Genomic DNA, 19836 nt, shown 5'->3' with positions numbered 1-19836 from the left:
GAGGGAACCTTCTACTGTCTTCCCACAGAAGCCATCCCAGTAACCACCCCCCACAACTATCAAAACCTGGCCACACAAACCCAATACAAGGACATAAGCAACAGAAGCCATTTCATGACAAGGTAATGATTTCTGTGAACTTCAGTGGGGTGAGCAACTGAATGAAGCTATTTTAAATTCTGACAGTTCACTCAGTGTAATTCGTTTGAAAGCTTAAACAGAATGCTAACATGGACTCAGTGTGCCACAAAATGAAGAGGGAAATAAAGCAAACACTTAAGTTAGTTTGTCTTTAAAATGCAATGGGGCTTTTTCACTATCTAAAATACTGTTCAAGTCTGGAAGCTGTGTTCTAATTTATAGCTGCAGCAAGCTCTCTGCCTTACCTGTGAATTACCTTACGAGTGCACAGTACAGCTTAGTTGCTCATCAGGCAAATGTCTGCTTCTATTGCTAAGAAAATCAGCCATAATAAAAGGCAGACAGCATGTGCTGGATGCAAAAAGGCCTCTGCAATTATCACTTAATTGTCCTTCATGGGCCAGTACTGGGAGTCTCATACTTTCCCCTTAAGGTTGCTCCCTTCTTCAGCACTTTTTTTAACTGTCTACTTAATTAGTCTTCCTTTCTGAGCTTAATTGTGAATTTGTTTTGATTAATTAGCCTCAGAGCTCACTTGGCACTAACTGAAATACAGGAGAAGCACTCAGTTTCTTCAGTGTATAGGCTACTGCATCCTAGGGGAGTCCCCTCTTTGTCAGCAATAAAATTTCAAGTTCAGATAGTGTTTGAAAAAAACTTTTTTGTAATTAACTTTCAATTCTTGTAATTACCCCCGCTGTACTACAACATGAAAGTGTTGCTAACATAAAGAAAGGGTAAAATTCATTAAATTCAGGCCTCTTCTTCAGTGGATTATACATCATGCTCATTAGCTGAACCCTATAGTTTTAGATGACATAATGCTGTTAAATGCAAGTGATCAGATCACTACTAGAATCCCAAACCACGAGTGTGGGTTACCACCAGAGACAGCTGTGTCCTTGTGGCACCAACACCAGAAAACCTTTCCCATACCAATCTTTTCAAAGTTGCTTAGCTTCACTGAAAACACTTCGCATAACCTAGACCAGTCAGTCTGCAACACGCTTGAGCACTAATACAGAGCCCTTCATTATGTTTACACCTCTCATATCACTCCCTTCCTCTCGCTCTTTATGGCACGTTGACTCCAGAAGACACCCTCACAGCATTACCATCCATCTGCCATCTTGATCAATTCTCATTTCAGATACTGTTACTGAAAACACAGGAAAAGGCAGCTTTAAACACCACCACAGTGAAAAAATTTAATAAGCTAAATGAAATAATGTGTGTTAACAGCTATCATACCCCTTAATAAGCTTCCTAAATATTTGTTAGGAGTACTGGAATTCTTCAGTTTTCAAATTTAAAAGTCCTTACCTACCTGAAAAGAGAAGTTAAAAATCTTATTCCAGACATTAATATTTTTTTCTGTGAACATTTTTAGACTTGTATCTCAACTCAACAGTCAGACTGACAAAATAAACACTTTGCTTCTTCCAGGTCCTTGTTTCAATCACTGTGCTCCAAACAGGACTGCAGAAGGAATGCAAAGTACCTGTGGTTTTACAACCTTTTGTGCTGCACTTTCACTTGGGAACAGAAGTTTAAATGAAGCAGATCAGAAGAGGAGCTTTGTGAGTGGGTTTAAAAACATAGGGCAGCTCTGCAGGCAAACCTTTTAACATATTTGTTTCCTAATAATCTGCAGCCGACTGTTTTGACAGGTGATCAACCATGTTTGCATCTTAGAAGTGGACCACAGGAATCACTTTGGTTGTCAAATCCTAACTGAAGCTCATCTATGCAACCCAAAAGTTTGCCTTTGAGATCTCTTCTGACTATATCTGTGAACATCTGTGAAGTGACAAGATATTCTGCCAAGGAAATGTACCAGTTTGGAAAAACTAGGATATTCAGTTACAACAGCTGTCAATACCATTAAAGAGGCATGGTCCATGCTCTTCAGTTAGATGTATCACCTGCAATTAATCACCACTTAAAGTAAATCCTGTATTGCAAAAGACATCATGCAGAGTCTATACATCAGTAGAAATCCAAGAAATATTCCTTCATGCTGAAATGCCTTTTCAGCTGTTATGAGGAAATGGCTCTTTAGGTTTATTGCATTCCCCAAATGTTAATTTAAAATCATCTGCAGATAACCAATTTAGTTGTGCACTTGAAAAATAGAAGAAACTGTATATGTGCCGCAACAGTCTCTTTTATTGGTCCTGTTTATTTTTTCTGTAATTACTCAGCTCACAATCTTCTATTTTACGTTTACAGAGTCGTACAAATATGGATGTGCATACACATCTGACTGTTCTGCCATCATTCTTCTGCTAATTTAAACCGCAAAAAGCTTTGTTAGTAAAACAGGAACAGCTTTCTAACCAAATGAAACTATGAAAAGATAGATTTGCAGAAGAACCTACTAACCTGTAATTTTTTTGAAGGGAGTCAAAGCCTTCAAAACTCTGACTTTTTACTGTGGCAGGACTTCTCAGTTAAGCCTCTTAAAAAAAAAGCCCCTGGATGTCACCACAGTACCTACTATAGAACACATGAACCTATCAACATGAAGCTGAAATATGTGACTTGGCTTTTGTTTCCAGCTCTCTCAATTACTGTTGACAGAAAGCAATGAATTAATACACTGAAACAGGGATATCCACTAGGATATCAGTAGGTATCCACTAGGATATCAGTAGGTATCCACTAGGAACAGTAAGTGCATCTCACAGACAACAGAAAGGCCATGTCTCTTTCAAGACAAAGATCCCACACATCACTCCACAACAGGTAACACTGGTTAACCAACTTCAGCCTAGCTCCGCAAAAACCTGGCTAAAAACAACAGTAGCCAGAGGAAGTGAGATTACCCAGCAGAGCAGAAAATATGCTGGCAAAAAGAATCACACACATGCAGGAAGAACATTAACTTCTCACATTTCAGAAAAGGCTTATTTCTTTGCAATATCCTATTTGGCTTGATGTATACAAAAACGTAGGAAGGAGGAGCCAAAGCAAGACCAGGCAGAGGTGAAACATCAGCTGCTGCTTCTGACTTAACAACTGATTATTGATTGACACACTGCACAACTCAGCAGCCATAGGAGTCCTGGCACTCAGAACATTCTCCTGCACTTCCTCAAACTATATTTAGGCTAATGACACAGCAGCAAATTTCTAACAAGTGCCAAGTTGAAGAAAAAAAATTTGAAATGCAATCCAGACCAATGGTGAACAACCCAGGTCCTGCTATACACTAATGTTTTAAAGAACAATTTTGTGCAAGTGGCTGCAACAAGTACAACATCCATGTAACTGAACGAACTTAGCAATGTTCAGTAGTTACATCCTACTGTGAAGGGCAACTGATTTACATCTCCTTGCAAGAGAATTCAACTAAATTTATCTCCACCTGTAATACACTCTTCTTGACTTTCAAAAACCAGACCCTAATGAGCACAGAGGCCAGCAAAGGACCAACAGCTGTGCTTAAAGCCCCATCTACTGACAAATAACAGAATTGTTGCTAAACCACAGCAATATTCCAGAGAACATCCCTTGGCAAACCTGATATTGCTTCTTAAAAAAAAAGTAAACCACAAACATACTCAGATGTAGTCCAGCTACAAAATGTTCTCTGCAAACTACACGGGACATTTCACCTAAGAAACTGACCTGCCAGAAAGCAGCAAAACCATCCAGCCTAAAAAGTGATGTACTTTACCAAATCCTCCCTGTTCTCTTGATGCTCCCAGACACAGAAATAGGAAAACACAAACAGCCATGCTGACCTTAGACCTGCACTTGGACATCTGCACTTTCCAGCCTGTGTCAGGAAAAGGTCTGCACACATTACTTCTGCTTAAGAAAGCATCCTGAAGGACTTAGTGCTCTTTGCCCAAAAGAAAACCCCTCAAAACTTTGCTGCCAAGTTGCAGTACAGTGCAGTGGGGGAAGACACATCAGTGCCTGGTATGACATGGGTAATGTTATCACTTCTCATCTCAGCCCACCAAAGGAAAACACATCCCTGGCAAGCAGCAGCCTGCTGAGCTCTGCCACGGCATCCACCCACACTTTCCTTTAGGACAACGTGCTCTGTAGTCCATCCACATAAGTTACCTATGCTAACCCCTTAAGTATCCATCCTTCTGCTACCCAATCTGCAGACAGGTAACACAGATAAGAGTTCGCAGGGTATCTTTCTTCAGAACTCCCTGGCCATTAACACAACTGAAAAGTTTTCTTGTTCTGATTTTCAGCTGGAACCAATTTGCTGCTGGGATCAGAGACCATCACATCCATGGCCTGACTGCTGGGAGACCTGCTTGGGTTAGAAGCAGAGTCTTTGGTTTAATCCTAGCCCTGTACTCTTTTTCCAAGTGGCAAAATTCCAGATCTCTGTAGGCCTGAGGAGTTGAAAGACAAAAACTAAACGTTTTAGTGGGTGGAATCCCCTCAAGCAGTGAGACAGCATGTGTGCCCATCTGGTAGCTGGTATGGCTCCAACACAGGAAGGACATTATTTGAATCTTGCTGACCTTGAAAAGACGAACCCAAGCCCAAAATTTAGAAAAGCTGCCAACATCAAATTTATATTGTAAACCATATGTAACTAATGTAACTAAATGACTTTTTTCTTTTTAAAAAACTCTTAAACTGCTTACAAGAGTTGGAGCTGGGAAAAAAAGTCTTTCTGTGTAGTCTGAACTCTGACAGTAGTTCGTTTCAAGACAGAACTAAAAGGCAATAGGCACATTCCTGTTTCATTTTCTCAGTTACACATGACTCAGCCATGAATGAAAAGACAGTGCACAACTTCTACCAGTATTTCCGCTGTCAGTCTACATATGCACTAACCATAGGAACTACTGCTTGAAAGAGAATGACAGTATTATCTCAAATTCCCCAATCCAAAGGATCTTTCACAGAGGCATGGTAATCTTGGTGTCCAAGCCCTTCACACACACAGGAAGTTAGCTGAAAGCCAATTCTTTCCTACTTTAATGTATACTCTAGATTTAGCATAAAGATCATGGCCAAAACTGCTTACAAGGTTAGTGCTCAATCCTCAAGTCCTTGGAAGTTCACAATTCCAATTCAATTTTCCTTATCTCCTTCTCTTCGAGGATGGAAATGACCAGAGAGAGAAAGCAGAATACCACAATAGCTGTAGTTCATCCTTATCTTCAGCCAGAAGAAACCTCGAAGAGCTTGGGAGACAAATGCTATGTATACCATCTGCTGTCTAGACTTGGCTTCTGGAGTATACAGTGTAATTACAGCTTTCCCAAAGGTCCTCATTATTATCCAGGAACACAGTAAGCAAATCAAAAGGAGATATTAAAGTAATACATTTGGCAATGACCTATCACTGTTACACAAAATAAAGCTATCAACAATGTTCAGAGCTAATCAAGCCATAGCTTCCACAAAAAAGACACAACTGATAAGCTCCTACTTAAGAGCTCCTATTTTCCTATTCAGATTGGAGGCACTAATCATCCAGCTGCCAGACAAGGAAGGAGCGCCTGTCATTAACATATAAGAAGGCGGCTGGACCCCAGCACAACAGCATTTCAGCAGCCCATCTCCTAGACAACAATTACTGGAATGCAAACAGCAGGTTCATCATTTAAACAGAGATTATTCTGAGCAGGTTGTACCAGGCAGTTGTTAAGACTATGCATCAGATGTTAGCTGAAGATGTCAACGTTTTTCAAGTGCTAAGCATCTTTAGGGAGATTAAGCATATTGATACAATTTGGAACTACAAATATACCCACACATTTCATACTTATAGTTTTCTGTCACTGGATGGCACAAGAACAGTAACTGCTGCAGAGCAAGGCCCTTCAGTATGTCATTTCATTTTGACAGCCAATTACCAACATTCTTCTGGTTTTTGTCTCAACTCTTCGTACGTTGATTTCAGCTGCTCTGTATTAATTTGTAATGTTAGGATGGGCTGACTCGAACATTTCTGTATGTAAAAAGAACTTCAGAACATACAAAAAATTGACAAGTGTTTAGGCAAACTTCTCTGCAGAAAGTTCTTCACCTGTTTTTGAGTTGTGTGAAGAGAAGAACACTTTCTTCATTCAGAAGATTACGTATGTTATATCCATTTCCTACAAATAAAAACAGAGTAAGTTTTCCTTAGGAGCCACTAGGACTGAAGTCCTGTCTTGTCTTCAGCCAAGTATATTTTTTTTTTATATATTTTAACAGAAGGAATATTAGCTCCTAATCTAGGATGCCACTCTTACAGGCAGGTCAGTGCATTTCAAAGAGACGACAAAGAACACAGCTAGTGTCATTTACTTCAATCTTTGCTTAGAAGATTTTTACTGAGAAGAATGTAACGGGTTTGAGCTCTCAGCTCTCAAAACCCACAATAAAACTTTAAGGTGACTGAATCTACTTTAATTTATTCCTACAGAAACTATCAATAAAAACTGCAATGGAAACTTACCTGCATATCTTCACTTGAGATTTGCACACTAACATGACCACAAAATAGCATTACCTAATAGGCCCTGAGCATCAGGAACGAGCAACCTCCTAACACTCATATACAGCCACACGATGAATTACAGTGATCACCTGCCACAAACACTGCATTGCCCATCCAGACATACTGAGAGCAGCCATCAGGAAGCAGGGAAGAATGAAGTGTAGATCCTTACGGTCATACAAAACTTTCAGTGTTCTATATAATCTGCTTTCCCAAAAAGCAAATGACAAAATTGTCTCTACAGACCCACTAAACTTTTAAAACTAAAACAAACACCAGAAAAATGCTTCAAAACATCAAGCATTAATTGAACAATGATTGTTCACTCAGGACATTGTGCTGAAAAGTTAACGGGGAAAAAAAGGGCTAATTCCTCATTTTCTAAGGATAAGCTTCTTCACAAGAAGCTGTACAAAAGCTCTCTACAGCTCCATGAACAGCCTGCTTTAACACTACTACAAAATCTCCTGACTAGTGTCTTAACCCACTGATGGACAGCTTCCCGTATGGAATTCACGCCACTTTTATATCAGAAGGACAAAATCAAGCCTTTAAATTGTCAAAATAACATATGAAGGTACAACCTATTCAACAAGATATTTTAAACCTTCTATATACACGCACAAAGCACAAAATATGGTGAACTGATCCAAATGGATTTTCATAATTTTACATAGGAAAAAAGCAGCAAGCATATGGTGACCAAAACAATTATATTAACTACCACTAACATTAAGCTGTCTGTGATGTTTCCTCAACATTACAGCTAGTGACAGAACCAGAATACCAAGATAAATTTACTCTTAGAACTTGGTAGTGTCACCACAACATTGAGGCCAACTCACATAAACAAGCGGTATATGTATCCCTGCATTCAACAATTAGATAATCAACCCATGTCCAGTGTTGTGTCACATTCCATTCTTCATCACCCTGTACTTTCCCATTCTCTGTTCAATCTTCTCTCTTTCAGTCATTCTGTTTGGTTTTGATTCCTAGCATGCTAATTTAGTCTCATGCACCTCCCAACAAATGGGTTTCAGACCCATGTACTCACCTGCTGGAACATAGAAGCAGTCCCCTGCAGTCAGATAATACGATGTCTTATGTAACGTAACAATAACTTTGCCACGGATAATATGGAAAGCCTTAATGGAAGCCAAAGGTTCTAAGGTTAGCAGCACTTCCTTTGCAAACATTTAAGAAAGATATACAAGAAAACACTTGCATACATATAACAAAGATAAAACCCCAAATAAGCTAGCAGAGCTGCAATCCCTTTTTTCCATACTGATGAAAAATAAGATGCTCAACTCAAAAGGCAGATGGGGTCCAGTTTTATTTTTTTGCTATTTCTATCTTGCCTGCAAGATCCAGAGAACAGGAGCACATGGACATAGAGATTTAATACAAAGCAAGGCAGGGCAATGTGCGTGCAAATTACCTCTAGCAAACGATTAATTAATGTTTGTTTGTATTGAGGGGAGTCAGGGGGACCTCTCAACTTCATATGTTACTTCCAACCGCTCCAACAGATCTTCTGTTTACAAAGTCCATTTTACAAAAATTTCAAAAAAGCACACTTACTATTGTATCCATGTGGACAAACTGGTGTCCCTTTTCTTTAAATGGTTTCAGAATCAATCTACCAGTTGCAAAAAGAGATGTATTTAAAGTTTTGTATATTTCTACTGCTTCATCTTTGACGTAGTAAGTGTTACTGCTTGCAGTGTTGATACAATCTACAAAAAACGTCCAGGAGATTAACATTAATGCTACCACATAATTTGTCTTGTTACATGCTCAGTGCATATTCTTTCAGTGTAACACCTCCAAAATCTAGACTCAATATTTAGCTGAAAAAACAGGACATTTTTTGTGTCTTCCTCAGAACTTTCTCCAAAAGAACAATGAATATTTCAAAACCTCACCTTTTTATGCCAAATGTGGCATGAACATTCTGTTTTTCTTATCAGTCTACATGATTCAGGAAGTCCCTTGGCCACATCCCTTCAACTCACCTAGATGTACTTCCTTATTTGTTACTGGGTCCAGTACAATGGTTGGCTTAGACGTATCAGCTAGGGTGTGGTCCAAACTTGCAGGTATCTCTCTTGTATCTGAGGATACAAAGAAACCAAAACAAAACCAGAAAAGTAATCAGTATAGATTTTAAAAAGTTAATCATTTAACCACAGCTTTTCCACAATTCTAATGTCACACATTAAGTACTTAAATTTTCTGTAATAAGTGACTAAATAGACTGAATACTCTTTCTTCAAATAAAGAAAACCATCCATAACAATTCTTTGAAAATGTCTTTTTCATTGGAATTGTTTCTGTGTGTAAGAGATGAACACTCTCTAAATCCTAAGGAATTTCCTAGGATTTATCCAAGGAAACTATTTATCTTATGGTATTAACAACAGTATTTACTCAAAAGTAAACTCTTGTGTTTTGAGAGAAGTGTTTTGCTAGCAACAGATGCTGAGAGAATATGAAATACATGATGAAGTACGAAGAACAAGTGTTTTTGCTCTTACCCACTACTGATAGGCATCAGGACACTTAAGAGAGAAAGCATTCAAAAGATAAGCACATGTCCAATTTTCCTTTTCTCACGAAATAACATTACAGGAAGCTCGCTGTAAGTTGTAAATCTGAGAACTATTTCTATAATAAAAAGGATTTTTCCAGAGAAAGCAATATCCTAAGAACTGATGACACCGCTATGCTTTTCAAAAAGAAAAGTGATGCTTTAGAATATTCACAGCAGAATAAATATCCCAAAGCTCTCTTGCAGAATTCTCTTAAGCAGACAATTTTAGCTCTACAGCGCACAGGAAATTTCTTTAAACACAGACCGAAGAAGCATGCTAAAGGCAAGCTATAGGATTTTGTAGGCACACATGGCAGCTTAAATACTCTTACAGCAAGACAGTCAGGGGGAGGAAGAAAGTTACTGTGTTTGAACAGCTTTGTTCCAACATAACCATCTCTCCATAAAAAGAAGCAGCAACAGGTGTAACTCTACTAGCTATAAAAACAGAATTTTTATTGTATCAATAACATTTAAGAATTTGTGCTAGAAATTTTACTTGGCTGACAGGCCTTATATGCATCACTAAGACTCAAGGATGTGTCTCCAAGGACGAATGTCTGTCACAGAGGAAATCAATCACCTCTGGAAGACAGTTCAAAGGCAACCAATAGTTCTTGTAAGATACAGTATGAACAGTTAGTACCAGCTCAGGTCCTCATAGGCTGCAAATGATTCATATTACAATTTAAACTGTACTTAGATCAAAGACTGACCTAGACCAGGGCTCTGTCTCCCATCAGTGGCCCAAAACAGGTATTCCTTCCATTCCCAAAAATGCCATAATAATGTACTGATTGTTCAATAGAATACTTTTCACCTCTAATCTGGAGCTCACAGGCTTTATTTAGAGCTATTAACAGTTAAGTCTCCTGTGAATATACCTGGTTCTTGCCTTGAAACTACATAAATATTTTTATCCACAATATTCAGGAAGCACACAGTGAGAATGACCACCTTATTTTGCTGAAGAACCCAGCTCTCACTGTCTTCCTTCCATACCTTCTAGTTCTTGTGTTTAAAAAAACAAGCAGAAAACCCCAACAAAATCATTTATCCCTATTTCCCTTCTCCATGTCATGATTTCAGAGGTGTTTTTAGACCTCCTCCTTAGAGACCTCCATAGTATTCTCTTCAGGGCTGAGGAGTCTTCACTACAGAAGTCCTTCTCTGTTTTTGATGAACTTTCCCTAAACCTTCTCTAGTCCTACCACTTTCTTTTTGAGGTAAGGAATAAAATTTACATGAAACACATATAAAATCAGAAATTGGTACCAACAGTAATTGTTTTCTTCCTTATTTCTCTGATGATTATTTCAGTCCTGATTACTTTAGTGCTAGAACTGTATGGCACTTTCCATCCTTGTTAGCTCTTGTTTTATTAATTCTGTAACTTCACAGAGAAATGTTTCAGCTTCAAACAAAAGCTCTAGACAGTCCTCATAAAGAAAGGCTCTTTAGCATTACAACATCTTCCAGAGAGCACAGCAAAAATATTTTGGCTTTTGGACTTTGACTCTCTTTTCTGAGCACTATTTACATACTTATTATCTACTGGACAGAGAGTCTCTATTTGTTTAAACACAGATTTATTGCCCACTTTGAACTATTTTAAGCATTGTTCTTAAAGCTCTCCCTTCACCTACCGTGTTGTGGTTTTGTATTTAACCTACAACAGCTTGAAACCCTACTAACACTCTCTGCTGCATTTTTAGATGTGTTACTACAGGTATCAGTAAAATGGCGGCAAGTTTTTATACCTTAACTGTGCACACTAGCATCACGATCTGAACACAAAGTAAGTACAGTTTAGTTTCTTCAGCCTCTGCTTTAAAGGCCCAAAAGCACTTCGGGTATGTCCAGCATTTCTTCCTTTCTTACTCTGAGAAGTGAACAATTTTACAACAAGAATGTACAACATTGCTATAGATCCAGTAGGAGCAGGTTTTTCCACATCAGATCACATTACAAAATTATGTTATAAAATTATTTTCACCCAGAGAGAGAATTGAGTGTTTATGGGAGGAAAATCTTACAGCAATAGAGCATTTGATTAAAGAGACTTTAAGAATCCAAAGGAAAAAAGTCTGTGTTCATACTTGTTTTATCTCTTTTCTGCTTGGGACGATCCTTCCTTCTTTTACTCTTCCTGGGAGATGGTGTTTCTGGATGCACTAATCCACTAATCACAAGCCCTCCTGAAACAAAAGGACGTTAAACAAAGTTCACTAACTCATAGCAAATTTAAAAGAATGCAATCTTGACCAACCAAATAGCATTTCAATTGAGAATACACTTCCTTGGTGCTGAACTTTTCAGATCACTTTAGAAAGCCAGAACAAACAAAAAAGCTTTTCAACATTAAGTATCTTGGAGTGCAATGCAACTTGAGACATTTTAAAAATAATTTCATCAAATTTCAGTCAAAGAACATTTCAGAAAACCATGACATGCAAGTAATTTTTAAGACAAAATATCACTTTTAGAGACACAAAGAAATACTATTTTTGAGTGAACCAATTAATTAGGAAAGGACTAAACTAGGCTGAATTGTCAGTAAAAAAAAATTCCTGAGAACAAGATTTATTTTCTCACTTAAGGTATTTAACACTGAGACTGAATAAAATATTATAGTATCAGCTCTGGAAAACTATCCTCACACAAAGAGAAATGCTCCAATGAATGATCCAGTAGATTGTATCTCTTTCCAATATCATACATAATCTCTGGCATAAAAAACCCACTAGTACAGAGAAAGTGTTCTGTTCTTCCCTAAATAATGAAGGCAAGGCAAGGTACTTAACATGCTCTGCTGACACTATTTTCAGCTGACACAGGAGTGTCAAAAGAGAAGATGACTACATGGAGAGATGCCTAACTGGAGACCACAAATAATCTTTTTTTAAAAAGTTATCCAATAATAAGTGTCTCAAAGCTCCCACAGCACAAGATCAACTCACAGATTTCTCTTTTCTGCTCTATCAGAAGGAAGCAAATAAGTATTGTGGAACTCATACCTGAAGGCTGCATAGTATAGTTTATGCGCTCGCCTCTCCAGTATTCCAGAGGTCTTAGTCGTATCCTCTTTGTCCGACGAACATTAGGTGTGTTGGTAGGCATTACTAATTTGAAGGATGAAGTCATTCACATCAAGTATGAAAGAAAAATTCAGAGACAGAAAATATTAAGTATCTTTTCCTCTTGTTCTGTACCACAAGAGGGTCAGCACTTCCCAGCTGATATTTTTATCACATTGCTATCATGACAAGAAAATAGGATTCAAGTATTGCCAAATGCCTTCTTTTGCATACATCAGTATTTCACTCCCCTTTTTCTTAAACAATCATCACCCTGACTGGACATTAGATTTCATTCTATACATCTTAGTGAACCACAGACACACAGACATTAGGAGCTCAAGCTCAAGGACAGCAAACATGCTACAACTGTGAAGACAAAGCTCTAGACAAAGACTAAGAACCCTGCCTGAATCTGGGGGATTTCATTAGCAACTGTAAAAAGGCACTGCCTCGGTTATGGCAAGGGGAGGGTAACAGAGACTGCATAGGCACATCCTTCTCTTCCACATTCATAAATTCTGTTTCCAGGGTCCAGAAGAGCAACACTTTTGCAAACAGAAACTCCACATATTTCCAAGATTTCGCAGATATTTATCTTCAGTTGTACTAATCACATCATCTCAACTTTCAAGTTGTGCAAGCTGCCATATATGAACACAGTGAGATATGATATTTCAGTGCTTGTAAGAGTAAAAGCCCCTTAAGATCTCAGAGAAAATTAATCAAGAATATTTAAATGTTAAAAATGGTAAATAGAAAACAGTTGCTAAAGCAGTTTTCGAAGTTAAACTGAAGTGTTGTGCATAAAAAAATAATGAAGCCAATAAAAAAACACCCACAATGTAAAACAGACAAGCATGGGACTACAACTGACTGCATTCCCATTGTTCCACCCTATCCAGACTCAGACCACCACAGAAGGCAGGTTATTTGCACTCTCAGTTTTACTGCGTAAAACCAATCCAAACTCTTACTGCTCTCACTGAACAGTAAGAGTTTGTCTTGACTCAGTTGTTTAGGAATATATTCAGTGCACGTAGCTGGGTGTGCAGCTGCAGTGCCAGCCAGAGATTGAGCTCTGGGTGGGAGCCTCAGGCAAGAGGTTGTGAACTGATGCTGACCCTTTGCACAACAAAGGGCACGGGGACCTGTGGCCCAGCCAGGTGACCGGACACTCAGCGACACAGCAGGAGCCGAGGACTCAGCTGGAAGGACCAGCAGGACTCGAGACTGTCCGGCACACAGACTGGGAGGGTACAAAAGCCCAGATAGTCCTTTGTTCCAGTTTAAGCTGTTATTCTGTTACTACACCATAAAATTACTTAAAGGAACCAGAGGTCTGAGACTCTGCCATGGGAAATCCAGGGTCAAGCCAGCACGGAAACCTTGTCTGGCTGTGTAGGGTCAAGTGGGGCACCTGTCAGGGCACTGGAGCCACCCACTGTAAAGGGGATTCAGTCCCAGGACTTAAAGTCTCTGGTGGTGGGAGTGTGACTGCCAGAGTGGCTCCTTAAGTTTCCTTAACACTATACCATGAAAAACGGAAGTGTGGCAGATAAAAAGATAATTGTTGAATATGGCAATAAAAAAACACTAGAAGTTTTTAAAAATAACTTTAAAATTAAGAGAAGGGCTATACATGAAGAAATAACAAATCTTATCTGTAAGTACTTACGAACAGATGAACCTATTTCTAGGTGTTTGCCTGTCTCCTTCAGCAATGTTTATATCAAGCTGAAAATGCATTTGCATTTACACACTTACATTATGATATTTTAAAATACTCTTACCTATTTTATGCCTTGCTATGTCGTCTGACAACAGGTGTCTTAATTTGTAATTCAAGTCTTCAGAATTATCTGAAAACACATTCAAAAACCCCACCACCAACGGCGTTTATTATTCCTGACTTTTCTTCAATATACCCACCAGAAGCAACCAAAAGTAACACAAACAGAAGTCACAAGGATAGTGCTTCCAGTAACACCTTTTGCTATAAACATATATGAAACCCAGTGTAGATAAACAGTATATGTAATTAGTTTTTAAACAGAGTAAACTTAAAAATTACTTGAAAATTATACATTCAAGTAAATACTCCTCAGACCTCTCCCTCTTGATAAAATGAACATTGACAAATTACAAACTATACACATAATTTTATTGATCAAAGTGCACGGTCATTCAGATTCATATCACTCAAACCTAACTTTAGAACAAATTTTTAACCAGAACACACACAAAACTAGGTATCTGAAGAAAGCATTGCATGGACTAATAACATTCACATCTGACCCTGAAACACTAATGAAAAGACTTCGTATCTCCAGGGCTCATGTTCATTATGACTACATGTGCAACTTGTGTAGTGAAACTTAAAACTGAAACCAAACAAGTAATAACACACACATAAAAACCCCCAAACTCAAAACGAAACCAAACAACTAACAAAAAACCCCTAACACAACAAAACAAAACCAACCAACCAAAAACACCCCAAACAAATCCAACAAACACTGCCCCCTTCTTCCCCCCAAAACCACCAAACCAAAGTATTCTTTGGCAAACAGGCCATGACACCATTAATGCCTTAATTTGGCTCAGGGTTGCCTGAAGTGACTGCATACAGGACCACCATATGGCAACACATCAAACCGGTACAAACTGAGCCTGAAAAATTTTCTCTAAGTATTTTGGAAAGAATAACTTCATCCTGGTAGGCATGATACCAAACCGTGGAGGGCTGTGTTCTCCCAAAGCTAACACCATGAAGCTAGTACGCTGCACCACACACTTGGACACAAATGTAACCACAGCCAATAAAACCTGCATTTCTTGTTCTGGACAAGCTGAACACAACAGAAATTACTGAACTGTCAGCTACAGTTTATAAGAAACCTACAAAATGCAAGGAAATACCAAGTTTAAACATTACCTGAAGATGTATCATCCTGTTCAGGAGACTTACTGCTGGAAGCAAATTTATCACAATCTTCTAGAACAGGCCCACTGCAAAGGAAAAAAAAAAAATACACCTGCTTGAACATGTTAAATGTCAAAGGAACATTACACTGCCAAGAATAGTGAATTTAAGTTTGTTTCAGATCATGTGGGCTGGGTTTTATTTTTAAACATGTCCATACCAATTAAGACACTGAAGCAAATGACTGCTCCTTAGAAATCACAGGTCAAGAAGTTCATTAACTACTCCTCTACTCAGTCATCAGGCAGACAAATTAGTGTCCACACCTCCTCTCTAAACAGGTTTCCTAAACTTCTTTTTTTCTCCCTTCCAGAACAGACCTTCTCCTCACCTCTGTAGCATTACCTTACACAAACAATTTTCCATATACCACGATTATAGAAGTGCTTTAAAGAGTTGTTTTGCATACTGTAAGGAAAGGACAGTAAAACAGCTTTTAATATGTAGTCTGTAATGAAATCTCCCCCATAAAATGGCAAAAATTTACACATATAACTCCAACAGATTCCGTAGCAATTAACCCACTTGAAACAGGACTTCTACAGCCTTAACATCAGTACCCTTAACATTCCCTCTTCCCCCATCTGAGGCTGTGCATCACTGCTTTTAGTGTGCCAGTGAAGTTCAGCTGTTATCCACATCAAGTCCAAAAGATGCATTTCAATTATTTAGATTAGCAAACCTACACTACAAATTTTCCAAGTCAGTCTGCAGTAGGCTCCCTTAGAATTAAAGCCCCCAACATTTTCAGCAGAATGACTGCACAAGAATTTAATAAATTCACAGACTGCCACTCCTGTTTGCTTTGTTATTAAGTTCCCATCCCTTGAAAGGGGAAGATACATGCCTGTGTATGTGCACAAAGAATTTGGATTGTAGATATAGTTCTATACCCTACTTGACATCAATTTTATTAGTGCAGCTGTCATTAGTTCTAGGAGCATTGGTATTTCTATTCAAAAATTACACACTCATGTGGAAGCAAGCCTCAAAGGAAAGAAATCCCCAAAGGCAAGAAGCTTATTATGACCCCTTATTCTTGACAGGAAGAAAAATTGTATTACTTTATTAAATGTACTAGCACAGTATTTAAAACCCTCAAGCATGAATCACAATCCTGTTCCACTTGGTGCTTCACCAGGAAGGCACAGAACACACCAGCCATACAAGTTGCTCAGTCTCAGGGGGGTCTCAGTGGGGCAGAAGTAGGATTAAATTAACATTTTTCAGACAACTCAGGAAATTACCTTTCGAAACTCACAACCTTCTCAGCTACAAAGGAATCTCTAGAAAAGAAAAAATTATTCTTATTACATTTGGTGTTAAGTCAACTTAATGAAAGGAACCTGCAGGTCAATAATTTTGCATCCTGAACAAAACTATAAAAAAGGCATTAAAAAAATTAAAAAGCAATGATTATAAACCAGGTTTTAGACCACTTGAACTTAGTCTTTAGATTGACAAAAACAAATACAGCTGAAGAATTAAATGCTGTATTTTCTAAATTTATTTTTCAAAAGGAACAAATTTGACAGTGAAGTTACTCTGTTGGTGGTGGGGTTGTGTTAAACGGGATCTGCTCTGCAAGTCTCACAAGAACACTTTAGAACAAGCTTCCTCATGTAGGAGGCACTAAACATGGTACCCAGCTTTGAGAAAAGAATGTTGATTAAACTGCTTGGTTTCTCTATAACTATTCAACCAGCCTCAAACTATCACATACTTCAACTGGGCCATCTCTGCTTAAAAGGTGTCAAGATGAGTTTAATTATCTACCAAGTTATACACCACATTTGTAAGGAATCACACAAAAAGCTTACTGTAGTCCATGTTGCCTGTTACGTTTCCTTTTGTTATTTTTTATTTTCACATCTGGTAACTTCTGTTTTTTCCTTGCCATGGCCTGTACAGAAGAGCTGTCAGAATCTGTTTGAGACTCGGTGTCTTCAGGGCTTGAGCAAAGAGCTTTATTGGTTCTACGTGGAATCTTTTTGGGTATCTTCCCTGAAGACTTGGCAGGCAAATGTTTCTTTTTAGGATTCTTCACGCTGTCCATGGGATGCTGTAATGCTTTTACAGAAGTTCTGTTATTTGCACCACCAGGTGACTCTGGTGTGTGTAATACATTTCTACACTTTTCGGACTTAGTCAACTTCTGAATCACGGGAGTCTCTAATTTCTGATGCAAGGGTGTGGTGCATACTTCATTCAATTCTACAGGCTCTCTTTCAAGCTCTTCTTCACCAGGTTCACTGTCAGAACTCTCCTCTCTTTGTAACTGAGGCTTTTTATTACTACTTTTCTGGGCAGATTTTTTAAGCTTCTTCCTTGGACTTACTGTCCCTCTCTTAGCTACTTTAACTTTTGGAAGTTTCTGCTTAGCAGTTTGTTTCTTCTTAACTAAATGCTGAGAAGCTTTAGAAGCCAACTGCAGATTCTTGGAAGACTTGAGAGACTTTTTTAGAGACACAGTCTGCTCTTCTTGATGCCCAGATGAGGGCACAGGCAAATCCTCACTTGGCAGCATCCTTGTTTTACACTGTTCTTCATCAGATGGTTTTGTTTCCAGTCCAGACGACGACAACATCAGTTCTTCAGCTTCTGGTTTCAAGGATGTGTTCTTTTCCTGGTTTGGAGAGTCTTGTCTAAGTGCATCCTTTTTAGTCTTTCCTGTCAGTACATGAAACATTTGGACATTAATACCTTTTCCTATTAAACCTGAAGAGATATGTTGATATCTGAATGCACAAAATAAAGAATCAAAATGGAGAAGAAAAAAAAAAAAAGAGGTATCGCAAAACCAGTTTTATCACCGATGGCTAAAAGAAGGCTTTCACTAAACTAGTCTACAAAAAACTTTGGCATACTTTCAGTATTTCCTAATTAAAAAGAGGGGGCAGAAATGTTACATTCAGTCTGCTTTCCAGTTTTCAGTGTTTCCTGCTACAAAACCCTTCACAAATAATTCCTAAAACTCAATCCCCTTTCTGTTCAAAGCACATAACCTCCTTTCTATGGAGAGAGGAACAAAAGCTTGTGGGTACCTACCTTCTACAGCTCCTCATAAGAAAAGACAACACTGCTAATTTAATTTTCAATGTCCTAACAGGAAAGGCAAAGGGTGTGGCGAAAAAAGTGAAGACTTTCTGTCTCACCCAAATCTAACTGTGCAACTGAAACACCAAAAAGGAATCCATTAATACCTATCATCTACTTTGTTATAATTTCCTTATAAACCACCAGAAAATAATCCAGTAATGTGACCTGGAAGGAAATACTGAAAAGCTGCTAAATAACTTACCCATATGAGTACTCTTACGGCTTTGAGATGGAAGGACATTTTCTTCACTATTAGATATTGGATCTGACTCTGACATTTCTTTGAGGTCAAAAGCTCCAACATCCAGATGATCCAGTTTCTGTTTAGTAAGTGCTTTTACCTGTACTTTTCTGTTCTTGACTTTCTTATTCTGTGGCGGCTTCTTTTCAGAGGGCTGAGATTTAGAAATGGGAGTTGCGGAGCCATCGTTTTTTGATCTTTTGCTCTTACTGGGTATTGAAATCCAAGCAGTAGAAAATGCATCACCTGATTCATCAATTAAAAATTCACATTCTTCTTCTATTTCTATATCTTGATGTTTCACAGGATGAGGTGATGGTGGTGATATCGATGTTGAATATCTAAAGAAAGGACGGAAAAAAACATTCATATCATTCAGGGCTGGGGGGAAATTGACTTTCAGTCTTTCAAATCTAGTGGTGACTCCCAACCTAGACACAGTACAGAACATTCCTCAGAAGAATTATTATAAAGTTCATCCTTCCTACTTTCCATATTAAGCCTCAAAACAAACCTCTGTCCAAGCGTTCTTGTTGCTACAGCTGCTAAGACAGCTGAAGAGAAAGACTTCTCTTTCCGGGCAGAAGACACAGTAACACGTTCTGTTCCTTGCACAAGAGCAACCTGCTCATCTCTCCCAGGCTGAGATCCTTCCAAATTTTCAACTTCTCCACGACTCTTTGCTGCAGCTGACGTATTACAGTCATCAAAACGCAATCTATGAATGAAAAGCAGCATTCAAACCTGTTGCTATAAATCCTGAGTGCACAATAAAGTATTGTGAGGATGAACAGATGCTCTTGCTGACAGCATCTCACTTCTTATGAATGAGCTTCCCTTTGGAAACTTGCTGGAACACAGATTAGCAGTAGTACTTTCCAGCATAGTAGCAAGTGTCCACAGGCAACATGGAGTCAGCATGTGACTCTTGATCCAAGTGAAGGCTGCTCAGCAAGACAAATTCCTAATTTTAGGAAAGTGTGCTTCAGAAACCACCAGGTTTCCTAGACTGCAGGTGCACTGTCTTTCCAATCTCATTCCATCAATGGGAGCCAATGGGATGAGCGTCAGTCCATCATTATGATCTACGCCAGAGATTCAATCCTCTAGCAAAGCAGAACTGTGGCCAGGACAACTAGCCAGTGTTGCAGTTCAGCTTCAAATCTTCCAACGAGGAGATAATAATCACAACTGAAGCTAGTTTACTTTGTAAAAGAC

The 19836-nt window shown here is 38.6% G+C and overlaps 1 protein-coding gene across 1 annotated transcript in view; it reads right to left on the bottom strand.

Moving 5' to 3' along the window:
- Positions 1–19836, bottom strand: part of CENPC (centromere protein C) — a 30541-nt gene that overhangs the window by 3623 nt on the left and 7082 nt on the right. Inside the window, exons 7-18 of the mRNA XM_017736738.1 lie at positions 19133–19336; positions 18580–18959; positions 17099–17948; positions 16526–16564; positions 15231–15304; positions 14086–14154; positions 12233–12337; positions 11315–11413; positions 8638–8736; positions 8204–8358; positions 7674–7764; positions 6161–6230 (exon numbers count right to left, since the gene is read on the bottom strand). Of these exons, the coding sequence (XP_017592227.1) occupies positions 6161–6230; positions 7674–7764; positions 8204–8358; positions 8638–8736; positions 11315–11413; positions 12233–12337; positions 14086–14154; positions 15231–15304; positions 16526–16564; positions 17099–17948; positions 18580–18959; positions 19133–19336 (2235 nt within the window). The remainder of the gene's footprint in view (positions 1–6160; positions 6231–7673; positions 7765–8203; positions 8359–8637; positions 8737–11314; positions 11414–12232; positions 12338–14085; positions 14155–15230; positions 15305–16525; positions 16565–17098; positions 17949–18579; positions 18960–19132; positions 19337–19836) is intronic.

Source organism: Corvus brachyrhynchos, unplaced genomic scaffold (assembly GCF_000691975.1).
Source record: "Corvus brachyrhynchos isolate BGI_N302 unplaced genomic scaffold, ASM69197v1 scaffold175, whole genome shotgun sequence".
NCBI lineage: Eukaryota > Metazoa > Chordata > Aves > Passeriformes > Corvidae > Corvus > Corvus brachyrhynchos.
This window is presented reverse-complemented; position numbering and strand designations above follow the sequence as displayed.